The sequence below is a fragment of the Apus apus genome, chromosome 2 (genome assembly GCF_020740795.1).
Source record: "Apus apus isolate bApuApu2 chromosome 2, bApuApu2.pri.cur, whole genome shotgun sequence".
NCBI lineage: Eukaryota > Metazoa > Chordata > Aves > Apodiformes > Apodidae > Apus > Apus apus.
This window is the reverse complement of record NC_067283.1, coordinates 26,646,509-26,670,959: the sequence shown is the minus strand read 5'-3', so window position 1 is coordinate 26,670,959 and position 24,451 is coordinate 26,646,509. Positions and strand designations below refer to the sequence as shown.

General features: G+C 37.3%; 1 protein-coding gene across 5 annotated transcripts in view; it reads right to left on the bottom strand.

Annotated features, from left to right (window-relative positions):
• Positions 1-24,451, bottom strand: part of GLCCI1 (glucocorticoid induced 1) — a 57,704-nt gene that overhangs the window by 29,331 nt on the left and 3,922 nt on the right. For all 5 annotated transcript variants that reach the window (XR_007888582.1, XM_051610340.1, XM_051610342.1 and 2 more), the window contains exon 2: positions 7,247-7,398. Coding sequence is in view for 4 of the 5 variants with exons in the window: in XM_051610340.1 (XP_051466300.1) it covers positions 7,247-7,398 (152 nt within the window). In the remaining variant the exon portion in view is untranslated. The remainder of the gene's footprint in view (positions 1-7,246; positions 7,399-24,451) is intronic.

Genomic DNA, 24,451 nt, shown 5'->3' with positions numbered 1-24,451 from the left:
GACTGTTAGTAGAGAGAGGTGGGAATCCTAATATTGCAGATGAACTAACAAGAAATCAAAAAACACAAATATAAAAACATCCATTCACTTAACACTGAAATTTGTATTTTCTCAAATATGCTTTGACATACTCTTCCATTCAAACACTATCTCCCTTAAAACGAATTCCACAGTTGCTTCAATCTCTGGTAAACTGAATCAAGTCACCACCTTTCAAAATATACACTCAAGCTATCAGTATATAGGAGGCAGACTACCTGTGATCCTCCCTTTTATTTGTAGTATTAGATTACAAATACTATAGAATGTTCCTCCAACAGTACTGAAGTCAGGCAGTGTTACATTAATGGTCCATTTGTATTCAGCTAGAAAAGAGAAAAAAGGTTAAAAGATAACAGATCATAAGCAGTTACTAGAACATTACAGCAATCCAGTCTTATTTGAACCCTATTACATTGCTGTTATAATATATCGTAACCCACATTATACAAAGATATGTTTTGTGTTTGTAACTCAAAATCCTTATATTCAAGCAAAAGCTTTTTAATTTAAAAATTGGGGCAGAATCTAGTTGGAGGCCTGTGACTAGTGGAGTCCCTCAGGGGTCGGTACTGGGACCGGTGTTGTTCAACATCTTCATCAACGACCTGGATGAGGGAACAGAGCGTGCACTCAGCAAGTTTGCTGATGACACCAAGCTGGGAGGAGTGGCTGACACACCAGAAGGCTGTGCTGCCATTCAGAGAGACCTAGACAGGCTGGAGATTTGGGCGGGGAAAAACCTGATGAAGTTCAACAAGGGCAAGTGTAGAGTCTTGCACCTGGGGAAGAAAAACACCATGTACCAGTACAGGTTGGGGGCTGACCTGCTGGAGAGCAGTGTAGGAGAAAGGGACCTGGGGGTCCTGGTAGACAGGAGGATGACCATGAGCCAGCAATGTGCCCTTGTGGCTAAGAAGGCCAATGGCATCCTGGGGTGCATTAGAAAGGGTGTGGTTAGTAGGTCAAGAGAGGTTCTCCTCCCCCTCTATTCTGCATTGGTGAGGCCGCATCTGGAGTGTTGTGTCCAGTTCTGGGCCCCTCAGTTCAAGAAGGACAGGGAACTGCTTGAAAGAGTCCAGCACAGAGCTACAAAGATGATTAAGGGAGTGGAACATCTCCCTTATGAGGAAAGGCTGAGGGAGCTGGGTCTCTTTACGTTGGAGGAGACTGAGGGGTGACCTCATCCATGTTTACAAATACATAAAGGGTGAGTGTCAAGAAGATGGAGTTAAGCTTTTTTCAGTGATGACCAGTGACAGGACAAGGAGTAATGGATACAAATTGGAGCAGAGGAGGTTTAAGGTGAATATCAGAAATTTTTTTTTTACTGTGAGAGTGACAGAGCACTGGAACAGGCTGCCCAGAGAGGTTGTGGAGTCTCCTTCTCTGGAGACATTCAAAACCCGCTTGGACGCCTTCCTGTGTGATGTACTCTAGGTGACCCTGCTCTGGCAGGGGGGTTGAACTAGATGATCTTTCGAGGTCCCTTCCAACCCCTAGGATTCTATGAAAAGAACCCCACATTTGTTACATTCAAACAGAAAATCTGCTTTAGTAAGTTTAGTTTGTGTATTAGCACTTCATACCTCACTTGAATGGTGTAATTTACACCACAAATAAGATGGCAATGTACAGCAACCTTGGTAAGCCACATTTCATGAAAACTGTTTTGCCATCTGTATTTACAACCTCTACAAAACAGGCTTATTCATGGAAGCCTTAATTTGAAGCTGCAAGTCTACTTCTTATATGTTAAACATACTAAAAAAATATTGAAAGTAAAAAAGTAACCCAAAACAGTACTTGAAGAAAACTTTCTGAATCATCATAAACAAAATCAAAGTTGCTGCACCTCAACTCAGAAATGCAGTAAGAAAGTTCGTAGGCTCTGTGAAAGTCATAATATTTCAGAGCTGAAACAAATTTACAGCATCACTGAAGTTTGAACTGAACTTGATGAAACCAAAGGATTATTTCTTCAAGTTTATACTCAGAAGCTAAGATTTCAAACATTTTAAGAGGAGAACCTTGAGAACATTAAGTAACACATACTGCAATTTCAACAGGAAGATTTCCGATGTTTCAAAATGTGAAGGGTTCATGGTCCCAGTTCCAGTTGACACAATGCTTAAAGCATGTGCATGGGATAGGACAAGCTGAGAACACCACATCTGGTTGCTCTCTTCAGTCTTAATGTAAATCACAATTATCATTGTTCTAACTCACCCAACCTTGTTGAGATTAGCATTTCTTCCAACGCATTTGGTAATTCTGCCTTACTTTTCTACCCGTGTCAGGGATATACACCTACATTCTTTCCACTTCATTTAGCTCAGAATGACTGTACGGAGTACTAACCTACCTAAACCTAAAATAAGACTGCATTACTCTAAATATCTCACATTTTATTGCCAGCCCTTCACTCTAATTACTATATCTAGCCTGCATTCCAGATTAACTACATTGGGGGCTTGGTGCAAAGATTAAGAACACAAGTCCAGCTTTTACAGGGGAAGTAATAATGTCTTTGAAGAACTTCCACATTCAAAGAAAATGCAAGAATGGCACTAGAAGATAAAGTCTGATGAGCCTGCAGACAGGAAGGGCCTCTAGAAATTTTACAGAAGAAAAAGCCTAGAGAGATACAAGCTATTTTGAGTATAGGGGACTCGACTTAAACATCATACAGGTTAAGAAAAAATAGAATGATAAATTCATAGTTACATGACACATCTTTTTCTCCTTGTCTCTTCCTCCCAAAGTATGTCATTAAAATATCCCATTAAAGCCATGATAACTAATAAACCAAACTAATAACACCAATAAAAAAGCTTCATGTAATTAAGACTCCTGCTTTCTTATATTAATTTTTAAGCAACAGAATTTCTACCCAAAAGAAAACAAAACATTACTCGCGTGACTAGTGAGAAGTAACTACATGAAGGCTTTGACCCACACAAAAGAACAACGAACACATATTTTAGCCAGCCATTCAAGTTTAGAAACTGTGTTATTCCTCAGAGAGAAATAAAAATTCTGAAAAGCATTTTGCAAATTTTCTTCATTTCCATTTGTGCAATATGTAATTGCCATATACAATGAAAAAGGCAGATCCATGCATATTGGAATCCAGTTTAAGAAGTCAGTTGGGGAGGGTGTGCAGAAAATCACTGAATCATATTCCACTTGGGTCATCTGTTCTTTTTATTACTTAGATCAGGAAAGATTAGACAGATGAACTTGAACTGGCATTATCTTTGTTACGACATCAACATCATATGTTTATCCCTATTTCTCCTTCTTTTTAACATTTAATCTTGCAAATTATTTAGTTACTACCAAATAATTAAATTAATATACTATGACAGTTATCCAAATGTTTCTGAAGATTCTGAGGTTAGGCACAACATTGAATTGCTCCTTATATGAGGAAGGGGGAAATACTTACATGTATAGCATGAAGGAGAAGTACACAGAATTGCTCCACCAGTGCTCCCAAAAGAGATGCAAAAAACAGGGAAGGAAGCTATTCTGAGTTTTAAACAGCCTTATTGAAAAGTTCAAATTTTACTGAAAAGGAAAAGGAAGCAGGACAGTGGAGAACCTTGGGAAGGGGATCATGAAGTGTATCAACTTATATAACAACTTCCTGTGATAGTAAGTTTCCCTGCATTTCTGAAAGACTTAATACACTACTAAATAAAATGGTGTAGCTCTGATCATCTAAAACTTGCTGCTCCTTAAAGATCAGCTAGTTGTATGCGTATGCACCCATACACACACAAGCATAAACACATAGAGAACTCTTAGAAATCTGGAACTGTCTAAATGTCACAATGCACAGTGTCATAGTATATTGTTCCAAAAGCAAACATAACAACCTCAATTCTCTTCAGTGTTCTCAGTTGAAAAAAATGAGGTGGGCAAGAGAGACAGAAATACGAACTATTGCTACTATTCTCCAAGATACAACAGAAACTAAACAAACAAGCAACATTGTTTCCTCTATTTAAATAATAAGATACTATTAAATTATTTTTTTAAATCCTGATTTAATTTTAGAGAAAGAATAAACATTTTATTCACCATACAGGTTCAAAACCCTAAGTGGGAAACAAGGACTTGGAATAAAGCTCATTAAAAGTTTATCTAATCACAGTGAAGATCAGAATCTGACTTTTTTTTTAAATACAAGAATTCTAATGAACTTGAAACAGTCATAATCACCAACTTCATCAACTTGCACAAAATTTGGATTTTAAATTAATGTTTAATTAGGGACAAAAAGTACCCCTGAAAGAGAAATAATTATTCCACCTACAATTAAAGTTATACTGACAGCACTGTTAATGAATTTAGAAGTAAGAGATAATTTATTCTCCAATGAAACACGCTCATACCAAAAAAAAAAAAAAAAGATTTATTTTAATTATTTTCTTATTATTTATTTTGTTCCCACCTTTCACTCTGTTAAACTACCAAGTGTTATTATTTTTAGCTACTGTAAACTATATGCACTCCCATGAGCTGAACAGTTACTTAGCCGACAGACATGAAGTAGTGGAAGTACTTGTGCTGGCACTCAGACAAAGAGCAAGGCTTTAATTTAATTTAACTTAATTTGCCATGCATGCATCCTATCAACAACTTGGAAATCAACCTGAGTTCTTGAAATTAGATATTTTTCAAACTACACAGAGCTCAAACAACAAAAACCCCACACAACCAAAACACAACTCAAGTCAGTATTTTATGATCAAGTTAATCTACAAGCCTCACTAGTGAATATTTTATTAAGAAAAAAAAACAACCTGAAAATCAATGTGCCAATCACTATGCTTGTTACATTGTACATATTCATATAGTTCCAAGTAGCCAAGACATGTTTTTCAACTCAACTTCAACACTGCTAAATGCATAATTTGAACAAAAAGACAGCTAAAATATAATTCCTTATTTGAAGATATCCAAACCACGAAACTTCCCTGCCCTTCTCCCTTTGAAATACTACTGCACTTTGTCATGACAACAGTACTGCCTTTCCTCTCTGTTACATTTGATTACGCTGAAAAGGGAAAAATTTTTATTTTTTCCTCCCTGAGCTTTGTTTCTGAATGAGGCAAAGGGTGGCAGCCAACAGGTCAAATAACCTAAACACTTACTTGAGCTCACTAGGAAAGCAATTTTACTGCCAAATGCTTGGAGCTCAAATATTTATAGAACAAGTTTGTTTCTCTTTTCTGTAGCTAGAGAAAAGGTTTGTTTGTGAATGTTTAAATATTCTAAATTTTCTACCCATAAGGGTATTTGCAAAGTTTGAAATGGATATATATTTTTATGAGAGAGGGGTTAAGAAATACAGTAACTACAAAGCATGCTACCAAAAACCTCCTGAATGGAAATTACAATTTCAAAATACAAAGGCTTTCATCATACAGTATTGTGAAAGGACAGCACCTTGGAAGAGAATCCAGCATTTAAAGCCTTTTAGGTAGATCTTTCATGACAGTAAATATGACTGCTGCTTCTTTTTGCTAAAACTGGCTGGCTGGTTTCAAAAAAAATGAGTAGGACATGAAGACAGCATTTTCTTAAAGGTTCCCCACAGTTTCCAGTAGTTTCCTTGAACAATTTTCATCATCAGATTCCTAAATTCATTAAATCTGATTTCTGGATCATAACAGACACCATTTTTTGCCTTCTAAGCATTCTACGGTTACCTTCTGCCCTCACAGAACTACCTATGTTGCATCACAGTGGCTTATAAAGAGATGTGGAAAATTATTTATACATTCTATGATTCTGTCTTATCCTGAGAAATTCAGTATTACACAAAAGACTAAAACCTAGAATCACCTCAAAGAGCTTCTGCATTTGTTCTAAGAAATAGTGACAGAATGCGTGACAAGCATGTTGCAAGCAAAACCTGCACACCTACAGGTGAAGTTATGACAAAAAAATCCTTAATGTTTTGAAGGTATCATATGTACTGTGACAACACAAGCTTCCGTTAAAAACAATTCTTTAGTCGCACAAAAGTCTTATAAGCAAAAGATAGGACATTTTTCTTTGCAGGACACCCATAACAGCAGGCCAGAATCATGGCACAAGAAACAGAAAACTGATTTAACAACCATTCCTACTTGGCCTGTAGATGGAAAACATGACCAAAGATAGTTTTTTCTCGTTTCCAACTTAGTTTAGAACACAAACTCAGATTACTTACTCCATGCCCTACTAACACTACTGAAAAACCAAGAATGCAACTCTTTTCCTAATAATTTGCAGTATTTTTAGAAGTATATATTTTTAACCTGTTTCACAGTGGTCATCTCTGTGGGCAAGAAGCTCCAGTATGAAGAGGAATAGGCAAGAAATAATGTTCAGCCTTCTAGCATAAGAGCACTGGAGCACAGTGAACGTCACAGCAGCCTACCTGCCAGAGGTTCCTGCAAAGGACAAAGCCCTGAGGAGGATCCAAAGGTATCACAAGGGCATCAGACCGTAAATAATCTCAGTAGCCTCCCCTTTGTAGCTGGTGGCAAGGCTCTCATTCTGATGTCTGGCTTCTAGAGGCAACTCTTCCACAAAGCATTTTTGTTTCATTCTTGCTACTAAGCACCAGAGGGAATATCTCTGAACCACATTACATGCTCACCCCCAGCTTCCTCTTCCCAATTTCCCATCCAGTGATGAACTGATCAATTCTTAACAGCGAACCCTCTCCTCCTTCCCCACAAACACACAAATACACTTTCTGAGACCCACAGATTTATTACCACAATTTAGTAAAATTGTCTGTTTGTCAGCCACTACTACAGAACCTTCAAAAAAAAAAACAACAAAAAAAAAACCCAGTAAATTTCACATACAGCAGCTTCAAAATAAATCAGATGAAAGGCTGAGATTGAAATCTGCTTTTTTAGCCTCAAGAGATCTGTCCACATAGAGAAAATTATATTTAACAACTGTTTTCTAAAACTACAAAAATATTACCTGTTGCATACCATGCTACTGAATTGACACTGATTAAAAAGCATTACTCTACCCTATTTTAGGGCTTTGTACTTGTAATAAAATTAAGTGAACCCACAGTTCTTCAGAATTAGGTTGAACTAAAATTCCAGACCAGGTGACAAAAGTATTATCAGGAAGACAAACATTACATGAAACATATTTGTTGTCTTGTTTTACATATTTTTACCTGAGTAGATTTATCTTTCATACATGAAGGGTAGTGTACGTGGGGATCACGTGGCCACTGTCCTGTGAGGTAAGGTCCTGTTATTGTGTCCAAAGAAGAAGTTCGCCTTATGGTGCCAGAAGTTCTGATTTGCTGGGATTTTGGCCTGTCCACTGCAGAAAACCAGAACAAAATCAACAAAAAACTCTGGCTTAATTTGATACTAAGTGTTAAAAGCTAGTTATGACACAAAATGGCAAGAACACATCAGAAACCTTTGTCTAAATGCCAAGCTGAAAAGAATGTCATCGCATCAAAGCAAATAACATCAGACAAAGGAGAAAAAAAACACAAAAGGGAAAACTTAACGGTTACAAAAACCAACAACGTTTAAAGTCTTCATACCTGCAAAGAACTAGGCTACTTATGTGATGTATTTTCATCAATTAAAAAACATCAAAGAAATTGAAATACAGTGATGATGCAACTCAGGAAAGCCAGAAAATACAACTTATTTGGTTGGTATTGGGTACTTTTTTAAGTCAGCTTTCTAACTACTAAAACACAAATAATGACAAAACTTATGATTCTTCAGAAGATGCATATCCAATTTCTTGCTCTCACATACATCATTCCATATTATTTACATGATCCCAATACAGGCCTTAGCAAGCTGAAGGCATGTGACTGTGTACTTCCCCCTGACACAGCTCAGGGCAAGGCAGCTACCATGTCTGCCTTCACTCCTCACAGTGCCTGCAACCTTGGACTCCTCCCTGTACTTCTCCCCCCATACACCTAGGTCATGGATTACTTCTTCCTGCATTTAATTTGGAAAGCAGAGTAGAGTGATTCATGTTCTTTCCCACATCAGTTTTATAGCATGCTCTCTGGATCATCTCACTTTGTCCTTTAGGCAAAATTACTTCATATACTCGTTTTCTAGACTTTACATAAGCCAACCTAAGCCCTACGTTACAGCTACTGTCTATCTCACCCACCCCCACTAAAAGAAGTCTGCAAGTCAGATTACTTTCAAGTTAGTCACATGCTGTGCACTGATCCAACTCACGAAAACTCTACTCACTGCCCAAACTTGAGAGCAGACCTGCTAGCACACTTCTGAGACCAAACAGGGGCCCTGATCTCCAACATGCATTTTCTCTCAGTAATAGCATCTAGAATTGCTGGAGCTCAAAAGGCAGACCCCACCACCAGTTTTTTTATGTAGCATTCAGCACAATGGCTAGGGTACAGCTTCCACTAATACAGCATGCTTATACTATGGTATATTAACAAGATAATTTTAAAACAGACCATTTTAGATAAACGTAGGAGCTGCTAAATCACTTCATTAATGACTAAGTGAAAAGTTCTAAACAATGCTGTGAATTGGAAACATGATAGTATATCATACTACCTTTGTATAATTGTCTTGATTGCAACGCTATCTACAAGCAAAATGCCCTCAATCTCAAACAGAACTACCCTCACAGGATTCCACTTGTGTCAAATTGGCATTTTAAGAAACATTTTTTAACTACTAAATGGAAGAAAGCCTGGAATCCAAAATAAAGATGACAAATTTTAAACATAAGACTGGTATATTTATTTCTTGCTGAAGCACCCAAGTACATAAAGGGTGCATAACTACTTCTTTCAACCTTCCCCGCCATGCTATGGTAGTACATTATTTTCACAGGTATCCTGAGTTTTGAAAACTCCTCCAAAAGCTCTGTTTGTTAGATACATTACATGTGAAAATATATAAAGAATTTTTTAAATATATAAGTAGTTAGGTATGTTCTAAAAACACCTTTTAAAAAAAATTAGAAACCATGCAGAGACAAATTGGCAAGACAATGTCTGGAGATGGAGAAAAAAGGACTAAGCAAAATTTACCTTCACAAGCTTTACATTTAAAAAGTCTTGCTGGAAAAACAAAGAAAACAACAACAAAAAGAACCACCATGACAAAAAAAACAAACATAAGAACACAGAAGTCCAAAACACACAAAATACACACAACCAGAGAATGCTCTAAGGTCTGTGTCCTGTTCTACACTCAGAGGAAAAGCAACAGCAATCCTGGCATTAATAACTCATACAATTGCACTGCAATGGACACAAAAACCACCTCAAGTTACCACATCTATGTTTCTCCACGGTAATCTTGGAAGTGGACTGAAGGAAACTGTCAAACCCTGAAGCTATGAGAATGAAAGTTCAAGGTAGTCTCCTACGTCCCTACTAGTCTTCACTATTTTTTTGAATCACAGACAACAAACCAAGGACACCACTTCTCAACTGCATAAACCAACCCAAGTTAGCACTAACGTAATGTCAACCCTCTTACATTGCTGTCTGTGATCTTTCCATCTGCATCAACATGGCATGTGCTGATCTCTGAGCCCACCTAGCAAGATGATTCACTGATTGGATCATGAACTGGTTGAAAGGAGGAAGTCAGAGAGCTCTGGTCAATGGGACAGAATCTAGTTGGAGGTCTGTGACTAGTGGAGTCCCTCAGGGGTCGGTACTGGGACCGGTGCTGGTCATTTTCATCAATGACCCAGATGAGGGAACAGAGTGTGCCCTCAGCAAGTTTGCTGATGACACTAAACTGGGAGGAGAGGCTGACACTCCAGAAGGCTGTGCTGCCATTCAGCGAGACCTAGACAGGCTGGAGAGTTGGGCAGGGAGAAACTTGATGAAATTCAACAAGGGCAAGTGTAGAGTCTTGCACCTGGGGAAGAACAACCCCATGTACCAGCACAGGTTGGGGGCTGACCTGCTGGAGAGCAGTGTAGGAGAAAGGGACCTGGGAATCCTGGTAGACAGGAGGATGACCATGAGCCAGCAATGTGCCCTTGTGGCTAAGAAGGCCAATGGCATCCTGGGGTGCATTAGAAAGGGGGTGGTTAGTAGGTCAAGGGAGGTTCTCCTCCCCCTCTATTCTGCCTTGGTGAGGCCGCATCTGGAGTGTTGTGTCCAGTTCTGGGCCCCTCAGTTCAAGAAGGACAGGGATCTGCTTGAGAGAGTCCAGTGCAGAGCCACAAAGAGGATTAAGGGAGTGGAACATCTCCCTGATGAGGAAAGGCTGAGGGAGCTGGGTCTCTTTAGCTTGGAGGAGACTGAGGGGTGACCTCATCCATGTTTACAAATATGTAAGGGGTGAGTGTCAGGGAGATGGAGTTAGGCTTTTCTCAGTGTTGACCAGTGATAGGACAAGGGGTAATGGGACCAAATTGGAGCATAGGAGGTTCAAGGTGAATATTCAAAAAAACTTCTTTACTGTGAGAGTGACAGAGCACTAGAACAGGCTGCCCAGAGAGGTTGTGGAGTCTCCTTTGCTGGAGACATTCAAAACCCACCTGGATGAGTTCCTGTGTGATGTGCTCTAGGTGATCCTGCTCTGGCAGGGGGGTTGGACTAGATGATCTTTCGAGGTCCCTTCCACCCCCTAAGATTCTGTGATTCTGTGATTCACTGAGTTAAACATAAAGAAAACAAAAACCTACCCCAAAAAAAGTAATGAGCACATGGTTTTCCCCATTACAGGCATGTTGGAATAATATAGGGGGCAGAACAACAACAATAACAGTTTTGGCTCTCACCCTTTTAATGAGATACAACCTTAGCCCATAAAAAATAAAGCAGTTTTCTGTAAACATGAAATTTGAAGGAAGTTTTACAAATTAGCATTTGACAAATTGTCTTGCACAGCAACGAACTTAAAGATGACTGAGTGCCATAGGGAGCAGAGTTGAACAGGACCATGGCAGTGGTGGCTCAGATCTGTTTAAATTGTATTCTAAATATTAAAATTGCTCTCAGGATTCATTTCTTTCTTTTGTTTTACTCATCTCATTTTAAGTCTGGTTTCTTGCTACTCCAGGAGCTGCTACAGAACATTACTTCTCCCCAGACTTTCACTACCAATGGGATTTTGATGCTCCTATCATGCATATCTTTCTCCAGTCCCAAACACTTTGTCCAGATGGAAATCTCATGCTCCTTTTTCCCACAGAAGAAAAAAAAGTGTCAAAGTGCAGCAACTGCAAGGGGCATCCGGTATCTAAAGCACTTAAGCATCTACTTAACTTAGCCAACAGACTTCAGCACTCAGAAAGGCTTCATCAATATTTAGAAATTTCTAAAATTACAGAAAAAAAAATTCAGACTATGCCACATCTGACAGTATTTCACTGTATGAGTGGATTTTTCTGCAGTGGTAGGTCAGAACAATTTGTTTTCTTTCTCCGTGATGTGTGCCACAGCTCACAAGGAGCTCGGCTCTACCTCCAGTGCAAGTAAATTTTGGAATATAGTACTTAAGAAGTGTAACATTACCTGAAAAAGTTAGCTAGAAATTACAAAAGCAAGGTGTATGCTCACAGGAAAGCAAAATACATTGTGTGTTATTTAAAATATTTCACAAGTTTTAATATTATATATTTAGGGGTTATAGCCACAAATTTTTAGTTATAAATTATGTTACATAAAATGGCACAAGGGTACACCTAAATACTACAGCTGTTGAAATTTGGTGTGATCCTACCTCCCAGCAGGAATCAACTAAAATAAACTGCATGAAATCAGGAAATTATGGTTCTGCATTCTGCACTGGGAGCCAAGAGAATTCTAGTTTTACTACCTAGACTGACAGAAAAAAAGGTTTTGATTTCTCTGCCAGCAAAATGTAATTTAGTAAGAAACTAACACATGACAGCTCTTTTGAAAAGGACATAGGGCTCAAATAAAACCATCTGCTACAGCTCTAAAATGAAGAGATTGCCTTCCCATCCAACATAGAGGCAGTTAGCCTGCAGATAATCTCAAAACCAGGTTCACAGTACATTTTAGCTTAAATAATGCTTTCTGCCATGTGTGCAATGAGGAAAATCACCTGCAGCAGAAGAGAAAGATTGACAGATAGCATTGGTACCATTATAATAACTTCAGATAAATCCACCAGAGCTCATGTGTAAGCATCTTCCCACCTCTCTCTCAGCCGTTAGCAGATGCATTTCAAATTTGGTCAAAACTTTTCCACGCACATCCTTGAATGGCTATAACCATCTTAAAAGACTAAAATTATCCTAAGAACTTCTCAGATTACACAGATTCCTCTCATATTGTAGGAAAAACATGAAATAACAATTCTTCCCTAAAACTAGGAGTATTAATAATATAAAAATCTCATTATCAATGTCAGCTAACAATGCCGCTCCCCTGCCAAAAGGCTATACAACATTTTTGCAGTAGTATCTTGATTTTTTTCTTGAAATTTCATGTATAACTTAAACTATTTACCAATACAGCCAAGTCATGACACCATGAAATATCAGTACTAAATTCCACAATAATGTTTAATGAGTTGTTGTTTCTATTCAGTTCAGTTGCTAACACTGCAGAACCTTCTGGCTCACCTTCCGAACTACTAGTTAAATGAGTCCCGAGCTCAAGTCTCATCCGTTCCCAAAGAGTTACAAATTTAACCCAGGAAATTAATACTAACTTCAAAAGAATCTTCTCCAAAAGTACTAAAGGCTCTTGGAAGGACTCACTTTGATGGATACCCTAGTCTGCTTAAGAATCTTTCAAAAGTCCCAAGGTCAGAATTCAAGTGGTCTGGCTCAAAGGAGATGCTGAAACTATATCACATTAGGACGTTCCTACTAGAGATTACAACAATATTACAACAATCTACAAAACCAATGATTCAGAAGGGACTCTGTGAATGCCTCTTAAATAACAGAGTACATAGGAAGGCAGCCTGGGAAATCATAAACCAGAACTGAAAGCTGAATATTAAGGAATGGTGACGCACAGTAACTACTAAGAATGATGGCCCAGCACTTAGGCCATGGTTACCACAGCAGTGGCTGCTGCTGCATGCCCCACACAAGTCTAGTCAAAAGTCTGCTCATCTGTTGCACCTTCTACAAGCAAGAAAATGGGTATTTCTGCTCTTGCTTGCTTTGGAAAATGATTGAGTATTACAGAAGTAGACTTTTCAGATAGAAGAGGAGCAACACTCTCTGAGGAGTATGGTCAGGTGTTTTTGCCTTTTTGGTCTGTTGGGATTTTTTTGTTTGTTTTTTAAGCAAGTATATAGTGTTACTGTACTGATTCCTGAATGTACACTGGATTGGTCTTTCCTACTCTGAGTAAGTTGATAGATGGACAAACTGGTGCATGTTGATTTGCAGAATTTGTCTCTATGACATTGCGAGGAAAAAGACTGAATAATGGGGGATTTAGAGACCACTCAAAAAAAAAAAAATTCAATCTTCATTCTCAGGAAGGCTTTTCTCTTCTAACTGGAGCCAAGATCTCTCAAGGAAAGGATTAACAAGGGATTTGGGGTCCCTAGAAGTTTTACTCCACAGGATAGATCTATGGGCTCAAAAGACATTTCCCAGTTGCCAGTGACTGACAGACTTGTTTCTGACCCAATCTGCAAGGCAGCTGAATGACTGCATTAACAGTTCAGAGTGGTGCAGAACAACAAAGAGCATACTGATTGCCACACACTGTTCATACAAAATAACAAAAAACAGGATTTTAAATAGCAACTTAAAGAACTCAACACCCTAATATGTAGTTGAATGGAAAAAAATACAAAGTTACTGCAGTCTTCCTTCTGTAATTTCAAATTAAACAGCTTAGTCTCTTTAATAGCTTAAAACAAAGCAAAATACTAGCTTTTTCAAATATTTAACATGCAATACAGTGTTTTGCTACCAAAAGGATCTTCATAACAAGAGCTGGCAATGTTAGGTTACCTTCTGATATATCACTGAAAATACTGTGTCCTGATACAGTCTTCATTAGCACCATGTTGGTTCTGATTCAGTTGTGTCAACTTCAGACACTATTCCCATGTTTCTGTTTTTAGAAACTGAGACAGAGGATGACTAAATATGAAGGGGAATGGCATTCTGAAGTAACTACTCATAACAGACTGACATGATCCACTCTAATTTCTTCTCATTATCCATAACATCGAAATGACAAAAAAAAAAAGGCACAGATTAGCACCGTAATCTAACAAAGACTCCAACAGCTAAACTGGACAAACAGAAAGCAGTTCTCTTCGTGAGATCCTGCGATCTTATCAGAGATCCAGGTCCATAAATTATGTGCTTTCTACATTAAACAGTCCTCAGGGGAGGAAGAAAAAAGAAACAAAAAAAAAAGATGTGGGGGGGAACCAGTCTTCCACAAACACCATTTTATAGTCTGGCAGTCAGGGCAAATACAGTTTTGCACCAGAAGGGGCTTACAAGCATTCAAACTGAACTGCAAGGAATAGCAAGTCTATAGATACAAAAGGTAAGCTATATTGGGAAAACAAAACAAAACCGGTTTACTCTTTCAAAGGGAAAGTGTAGAAAAAGACCCACAGTAATGATTTTGAGAATCAACCATATTGAGATATCTTTAATAGCCATTACTAAGCCACATAGAAAGGGAAGAGGTCTTCTCATTATTCACTGAATCCAGAAGGTAGATCAAGGCATTTCCTTCCATCAAGGAGGTTTTATGCATGATTCTTCAAGGACCTACAGCTCTTCTCTCCTAAGTGCACAGAAAGGCACAGTGCTCAGAGCGAGGCTACAGATACCAAGATGGATAAATCTGGAGGCACACAAATTCCATTGGCTCTGCAGCTCACTTTCAAAATCTTGGTTGCTTCTGCATATGTGCTGACACATGGTCTTTGCCTCATGTCCCTATTCCATCCAACTACAGGTCAAGTAAAATGTGACAACATACATCTTTCAAAAGTCAGATTTTGCTCACAGCAAAACTCCCCTGTTTAAAATCAACTTTATCCTTAGAGATCAAGCACAGAGAGAATGCTCTAGTCTCAGTAAGAAAAGTAAACAAACTATAAGGAAGAAAGTTTCAGCCATCCAAAACTAAGTTATTCTTCTAACAAAGATTACTGCTGGCATGTATAGGACCTGTATACAAAAGACATAGCATTTACTATCACAAAAGCCTGCTTTATTCAACAGAAGCAACTTAAACATTCACACTCTAACAGGGCACCAGGTAAGTAAAACACTAGTTCCAAACCCTTTTTAGAATAGATTTTTGCCAGGTTATAACTTCAAACTTAAAACACTATAAAAATACCTAAATAAAGTATCTCCAAAATGTTCCTACTTTAAAAACCTTTTTAAATATTATTTGAGCTCAGCAGATAAATACTCGAGAAAAAGAGCACACTGACACACACAACCAACCACTAACTACTGTGCACTCCTGCAGGCATAGAGAATTATCTTCCTTTTTGTTCATTAATTTAGATCGGCTGAATGATAATTTTATCCAATATTGAGAAATTAACTGGGAATCAAGAAGAACATTAAAGCTGTTTTTTTTTTTCTTCCATTGTATTAATAATTAAAATCTTGAAGCAAATTATAAGTACCTGCAATTAATTCAGTAACTAAAGATAGTACCAGCTTTGTTGAATAAACTTGATTCTGAAGGGATTTTTTTTGTTATAACGATAACACAACTTAACAAAACATTGCAGAAAAGTGAGAGTTCTGTACACCTTTAATCTAATTTCACTTTCCATCAAAAATGCAGCTGGACATCATTGTGAATTAAAAAAAACCCAACAACTTGAAAAATCAGAAGGCATCATTCATCATTGTCACAATCAAAATCCATAAAGAACTGAAATCAATGCATGGTAGGCTATGCAATGCCATACTAATGATCACCAATGACTAGAAACAGAAAGCACTCTCCTAGTTTGAGCTAATTATACAAAACAAGACTACTTTTTGTCTGAAAAACATACTGAAAAATAGAAATGTATAACCAGATTAAAAACTGATTGCTTAAATCAGGCTGGCCAACTTTGCTGATTAAATAAATGATCTTTTCATTATCATTTAAGTCATAGAAACAAAGGACTAGGAACAACTTTCTAAATCAGGAGCCCAGTTCTCAACTGTCACTCATAAAACACATATAACCACTTAAAAACAGACTGCATACTGTTACAGCACCTGCATATTTTGCCCCCTTGATTCCTACTGTAAAAGTTTTATGGGAAGACTTTTTTTCTTATGGTTTCCACCTTTCTCACTGTTTTCCACCTAATCATTTAAATTCTCAAACCATTCCACCCATTTCATGTCCCAGCACTAACTTGGGAGTTCTTTCTTCTCACCTTTCCATCCCCTTCCCCACTCACCTAGATTAAGAGAAAGCAATTTTAGTTCTATTCTAAGCAGACCGTTATCTTTGCATGGTTAAACTCCTAACCTAGCTGTCCTTCTCTGAGTCTACTCCAGTTTGGTTTTACCTTCCTTACACTGCAGAACACCACAAAGGTGTGCAGTATTCCCATGTTGTCTCAGCAGGCCCCTATGAAGCAGGTTGCTCATTTCTACAAGACATGACCTGTGCCCAGTACCTTTTCAGTTACTTCATGTTGGCAGTTTATAGATTCCACCATCACCCAACTCCACCTTCCAGCACTGTTAAATTACATGTTCCTACTCAAAGGAAATTATATTCTGCTCTAGTACAACCTCACATATGTAAACCTCCAGTTTTCACTTTTAAATCACACTTACAAAAATTATTTCATTTCCCAAGGTCCTTCAAATCTTGTTGCATAATCTTCCTGTGTAGGAATGAAACCTTTCAATTAATCAAAGGTTTCATCACCCTAATTTTAAAATTTGCCTAAGCAGATAAGATCTACTTCCTGTCTAGAGAATCAGTTCTCTTATCAAAACCACCAAGTTAGCATGACACAATTTGGAAAGCTCATTTTGTACTTTATCATTCCTTGCTGCTTTCCACCAACCCTTAGAAATTCTTCTAAAGTTTCATCTATAGCTGAAGTTAGATCAATGGATCTCAACATTTTAGAACTGGACTCAAAATTTTTCATATTTTAAAAACATCAGCATCATCTCTGCTATACTCAGGTACCTATTTTCAAATGGTGTCACATCCTATTCAGAAGATTGTCTTTGAAAGTTGAACGTAAGTGTGAGCTTCTGAGTGGGATCTTCTTGAATACTGCAAGGGAGATAACTGAAGTGACTTCATTAAAATCTGCAGTCTGTATTTATCATAGTCTTGGTAATTCCTAATTTGAAATTACACTCTCCCTTAGAATTTCAATTTTTTCTATCTTCCTGGGTTAAAAATCATTGCAGTTACTTGAAGTTGATTCCTTATACTTCATCCTGGTGAGCACAAAGCATTAAATGAATATCTGTGCTATTTCCTGAGAGATTTTTGCTAGTATTCCTGCGGAGTCGACTTTGAAACCATACATTTCAGCAAATCAATCTCAGATCATTCTTAATCTCTTTTCTTGGTACTGAACAGTGGCAACTATTTTTTCCTTGTTTTTCTACTTCCATGTTTTTATTGTCTCTCTTAAAACATGCAAAGTCCAAGTCTGTTCGGGTTTTAACAACTCTCAGCTAAGATTCCCTTCTTGATTGGTAATATGATGTTCCTTCCTCAGTTCTTCCTGCTCTTTCATGCAGGCTCTCTGCTTATTGCTAGTGGCCTACTGAGCTACAAAGTCCATGCAATCAGATGACATCCTTAAGTTTTTCTGATGTTTAGAGATTCTAATAGTGTTAATAATTTTCATTATAACAGATTATCTACATACTCAAGGCAAAATAACTCTATTTAGCCAAATTTTCAAACTATTTCCTTCTGAAATCTGAACTTTTAATTCAAGTTTATGAATTTTAGAACATATCACTATGTAGGATTTTTTGCTTTGCTGTATATGCATGTAAACTTCCACAATTATAGAAGGTCTAGCTGTACAAGACATCTATTATTTATTTTCTATATAGTGCCACCATACCAATTTCTCTTGCTTCTCCCAGATTTTGAGTTGTCAGATTTGGTAATTTCTATCTTCACTGTGGCCAAATGAAGCTTCTACTATAATTTCTTGCAATCAAAAGATCTCTCTGTATCCTCCAACTTTGTATTAAAGGTTACACAAACCACTAAATAAAATCATGACACTCTAATAATTGCAATAGGCTAGTTCCTTCTTTGTAAGAACTTAAGACAGATTAATATAACCATTTCACAAAGTTAATATTTTAAGCAATATATGGACCGCACACTTCCATAAAACACACTTAGTCTGATACCACGAGTCTCTCTGTTTCTAACAGTTATGCTCAAAGGTTATATGGATCTTCAGTGTGGACACTCTGAAGTCAATACGTGTCTCCAGTCACTTCCTTGTATGGAAGTTTCCCAAAAACACATTACTTTTGAATGTGCATGAGTTAATTACATTTTTGCTCATGATAAATTTTTGCCCACCAGATTAGGACCTTTTCTTGTTCCCCTTGAAAAGAACATTAAGTATTTAAAATGTATTTTATGGTTTCTTTGTGGGGGAAGAAAACACTACAAAGATGATTATTCAGGGCAGGGTATTAGGCACAACAAAGGAGCCACTGAAGGTGAAATACCAGAGAAATCAGAGTAGGAGAGAAAGGATGTGTAAGGGTATTGCACAATCAACAGCCACAATTAGGCAAACACAGCTATCAGTTAAGAATGAAAATTTGAAGACCTTAACTGAAATTCACTCCTGTGAAGACAGCTTCTCCTTTAACCTGGCAACTTCCCAGCTACTGTGTAAACCTAAGTCTTATTCTGCATTCTTCAGCAGTTAACTGATATTTTTAGAGTCACACTGTTCAAAGTCTGTTCCGTGACACTCAGCATAAACCTGGGTTTAATTTTTAGTGAACAAGTCAACTCTCCATTACTTTGAACAATGGAAAGTTAAGATATCATGTATAACAAAGATTTTGAATTATATATGACATACGGGATAGAGAGGTATAACACCTAACTGCTCAGAGTCAACACTGCAAAGCCACTTGGGTTTTGTAATGTACTTCCTAGTGTTCCAGACTCTACTAGACTGATTAGCTAACACACAGCACTGAATTTAAGCTGGCTCAATGTGTGAGAACCACACTCACCAAACCCTTCCAGAGCACACACCACACCACACTGATACCTGCTATAATCATCAGCATGTTCTAGTCCTGCTGGCCTAATAAGCTCTGCTGCAATATGCAGAAGTGGTAGTAAGACCACATTAAATACCTACAGAGACTCACAGGTCTTGAAGAGGTGCTCACTGGCTCCTCCATACTGTGTGTCAGTGGCCCAAGTTCTGGGACCAAGGAGCAAAATTTTCAAGGTTTATCCAGCAACATTTCTGATTCAGCATGGGTACAATGCTTTATCTAATGAAAGCAACTGTACTGTTATAGCCTTGGAGGCCATATGCTCAAAAGCCTATGCATTTATTCCTGTACTTAGGTAATCTACTCCAAAAGAGTCAATAGCTGACAATGTCATACTTGAAGAAGTGGGATTTGTATTTATGGGCTAATTTCTAGAGACTAAGATTAAAAGAATTAGCTAGTGATCGAGTACTGAATAACCAGAATTTGTTTTCAGATAAGAACACATTTCGAAATCACAGCTGGGTTTCCAAATGCTGACATAAGTCAACAATTTTTTTAGAGTTTTGATTTTTAATTTTTCAGTACTGCAGCCTCAGCATCTATATTAAAATGTTTCAGTTTTTACAACCATGGAGCTTTTTTTAAAAAATGTAAATGTACAGGTAATCTAGCTAGCCAACTTTCACAAAGTATTTCTATCAGAACTCCAGAATAGGCACTGTACACCAAAACAGCAGAGATTAAAAGGCACACGATATAACAATACTTATTTTGCCACACATTTCATCAGTTCACAGCTGAGTTGTTACTGTTACAGAAAACATTTCCAAAAGACAGATTTATACTTATTAAAACAATATTGAAATGCATGTAACTACAGAAATTAGTTTCTAGATTGAGTTTGAAGTACGAACACCTGTGACCTTGTGATGACCAGTCAAGCCAGAGTGCTAAATCCTGATATTCAGAAGTGTGTTTACAACTTGCTTAATGCCTGGTGGTGAGAGTGTGGAAAGGAGGATGAAGCTAACCTTGTTCAAACAGGTGACTCACACTGCTGAAGAAATGAGACACTTAAATTATTGTTCCAGTACAAACTATCTCAAGGCCAAGTGAGAAGAAAATAGTCTACAGTGGATTTTAGATTATTCAAAAACCATTATGAAAATGCTATCATAATGTTCTTAGTCACCACTTTTATGAGCAAAATATAAGACATATCCTTCCTGAGGAGGTAACAAAATGGGTGGTTTGGGTAAAAGCAGTTTCCAGTTGTGCAAAACAAGTGGCATATAGGAACCAGTGTTGTTAATCACTAATTTGTATTTGATTCAGAGACTAATACCTATTACAAACAGCTACTCCTCAGCACTAGCAGCAGTGAAAGTTAAATCCTTATAAACACCAACATCTGTAACATCATTTATTGTTAGGGCACATGGACCACTAAATAAGGTCTAGCCAATACAGTTCTTGCATTAAGGTTGTGAACTTGTGTTTTGAAACCTGTTGTGACCTACTGGGAAGTACATATTGTCTCCAAAGCAGCAACAGCTAATATGGAAAGCTAACTAAGAGATCTACTACTACAAAAAAATTAAAGCTTTCCATCAAAACCATATTCCATTGACCCAACACCAATTGGTTAGAATAATCTCTGTTTAAAATTTTTTTGTATAGAAAACAGTTATTGTTTGAGTATGGATACCCACACCTGGTTCCCACCACCCCCCAAAAAAAAAAAAAAATGTTTTTAACAGGGTGATAAGCAACAGTTTTGCAGCATACAGCAACAGCAGTTGGTGCAGATACCAAAGAGCAGGGAAGGTGCAGAAGAGAAATGAACAGGCCCAGGGCAGAGGCAAAATTACAAGGCCAGAAAGAACAGGCTGAGGGCACTCGCAGCATGGCCCCACTTGGCCTGGCTAGGTTTCCTTCCCCTAGGTAACCTTCCAGTGGTGACATGCCCTCTTCTGTCTTACTAGCAGCAGAAGACATAGTCTGAGCAGAGTCACCATCAGACAGTCCAAGGGAACCATGTAAAAGAACAGCTCTGGTCCTAAGTTCCTATTCACAGAGCTGCTAAAGCAGAAAGGGTTCCTGAGAAAGCCTGCCTATTTCAGTTTCAACTATGGGCAAGTGTTTCCATGGATGAGATCCTAGCTTTGGAAAAACAAGAGTTGGAGAGACTTGACTCGCCATTCAAAAGGGTTGATATTACACACCGTATCATGATACTCTGCGTGGTATCCATACTGCAGAAGTCACAAATTGTGATCCTTTTCACTACCCACTCACTATTTTCAAGCTTTAGGATTTAATTTCTGATTCAAAAATAGTCATAATACAAATTAGTGCTGGAGCCAAATCAGAAGGAGAAAAATGAAAGCGTAACTGAAGAACAATCTGATTTGTGGAAAGAAGTGAATACACATTCAAAATGTAACAGTTAGGTTATTAAGTACAAACACCCATTTTCCTTCACTCTGATCTCCAATTATCTTCATTTTGAAATTTCTCACTGCTTAAAAATGGTGACATGAAGGAAAAGGAGATCTCAGGCTGACAAGTTGCTGTGCATGTATCACTTCTAACAATGAGATGTAAATATTATTTTACTTGCCTGAAAATGCCTGAAGTCATTGTTTAGGCACTATGTTTACATGTGAGTCAGCATTGAAAGAGAGAGAACTCAATGCATTTAAATATAAGCATTAACACAAGATGATGATCATTAACTTGACAGCTGTGTCAAGTCCTGAGCAAAATTTTTGAGTTATGCCTTTACTACAGAGTCTTTTCTTCCATGAATAAGATACTTTTCCAAAATGCTACTTGATGTTTAAACCCTACTATATTAACAACTTTTCTTGAACATATGCATGGAGAACTAACCATTGTGTCAAGTGTTGGCAATGCTTTTCTCTACTGAAGATATTGCCAACTGATTTAAACAGGAACATTCATTTGTCACTGGGAAAAACAACCCCAAACTATTCCCTTTTTCAGATGAAGGTAATTACCCAGGTGATGAATTCCCATTAAAAAGTATTTAAAATATTCACAAACTGAAACACTACGAAGCATATACTTTAATAGGTTTTGCATTATTACAACTATTGTTTTCAAGTCCGGGTTGAACTGAAATTTCAGAATTACCACATCAGTTTTCTTTTTTTCTTGTTTGTTTTTTTTCATGATGATCTCTAAAGTAGTAGCAAAAATCCCATCTTAAAAATAAATAGGTTTCCAGTATGAATTTTAGCAATATATCAAAGCTCAACAACTCATGTATCAGTCTATACTTGGCAAACAGTGACTTTCTTTTTGCAAGATTCTAAGATACAGTCCCTTGATCTACCCTCCCAGCATTTTAAGATACATTTTAAACATCTCCATTCACCTCACCACCATGGCAAAGAAAAGGACAAAAACTAGGAACTATCAATTTCAGAGAACAAATGTCAGTATTAGCCTCTGTTTTACTATGTATGGATGTTGGCAAGTAACTTCAGCTTGGCCATATGTAACACACTAATACTTGCTTACATTGAAATAATATGAATTAAAGGTCAGGTAGAGATTTAAAATAGATATACATATACTTCATAAGTTGTTTTTTTTATTTCCCATGTGGGCAGGGGGTGCTTCCTTAATAGCTAATGCCTTACTACGGTATCATTCAAGTTCAATGAAGAAAACACCTTTATATTTTCCTTTCCTGCAGTTGTTTTACCACCTGAAAGGAGATCAATTAGCTTGTCTTATGAAGCATATTTATTTTGGATATCTAATTTATTATTCTCACTTAGAGTTATGTTAAAACATGCAGCTAAAGAGCCTTTGAATTCAAGACAACTGGTTCAGATTTAGCCAGTGTATTTTATTTCATCATATTATCTTCCAATGAAAGCTATTTTGGGAAGAGAGAGGGACAAGGCTGGAGCAAAACTGTTTTAGACATACAATTATGGGAATACTGCTATTATTCAGGCATCAGGAAATAGGAAGCGTCACAAAAATTACTTCCTTACCTACATTTGTTAGAAATAAAGGAAAGATCTTCTTGATCTCTGGCATAAATGCTTATTATGCCAAAATATTGGATGGCATGAATCCAGGATATTAAAATAGTTCTACCTTTTGAAGTCTGAATGCTGTTTTTTTTAAATAGTGATATCCCCTACAAGACTAGAGATCAGCAATACTGTATTACTCTCCTAGCATTTTATTTACAAGCATAACAACAGTTATACATACTAATTACACGGAACTGGGTTATGCAGTTGCTTTGCATCTTTTTTAATTCCTTTCTCTTATTAATGTTGGCAACACTTCAAGAGTTATTTTGGGAAATAAAAGACAGTTGGAACCCTTAACAGTCAAATTGATTACGTATTTTTTCAGATGTCCTTAAAACTAACCTTTACCTCCAAAATTTTATATGGAAAAAACTTTGTACTACGCACTATGCAAGTGAAAGTTAGAAAAATATGAAGCTTAGTATCACAGTACTCTCAAGAGTTAGCACTAAACAAACCAAAGTATTTGATGAAAGCAATATTGAGCTTGAATCTTATAGAAGTCATTTACACTCTCCTTGTATACAAAACATCACATACAATGTGAAAAAACAAACTAAACAGGAAACCCACTCTCATATTTATACAAACTACTTTACACAAACTACTGATTTTATCCAGGTAAGGCAAGAAAGAAAACAACTTGTTTTTTCTCTGTAAAACATAAATGTTCACAAGCCAAGAATACATTTTGTTTGACCTGTCCAAGGGTTTTCTGAATTAGTATTATTATTGTTATGTCCTTTGTCATAAACCACGCAGCTTCACATTCTGCTGATGTTACATTTATTCCATCAGAGATGTGTCAGATATAAGAAAAACAATGTTCTTGCATTCAGCCAGACACTTTCTACCTTGCCAACTCTCCAAACATGAATACGAGCTATAAAAACCTATCTACTACTAAGGAATAAGCATGTTTAAAAGGAGTAGATATGCACTGCAGGTTTATCCTACAATATCACTTTTCTCCCCTTTTTTTCCTCTTCAGCACGTTTAAATCAGTCTCTAGCATTCATGATTTCTCATTCATGCAGTATCAACACTAAAAAAATGTAAATACAGGCATTGATGATTTCCAAACAACTACGAATCCCCAAATTTACTTAAAGAAAATA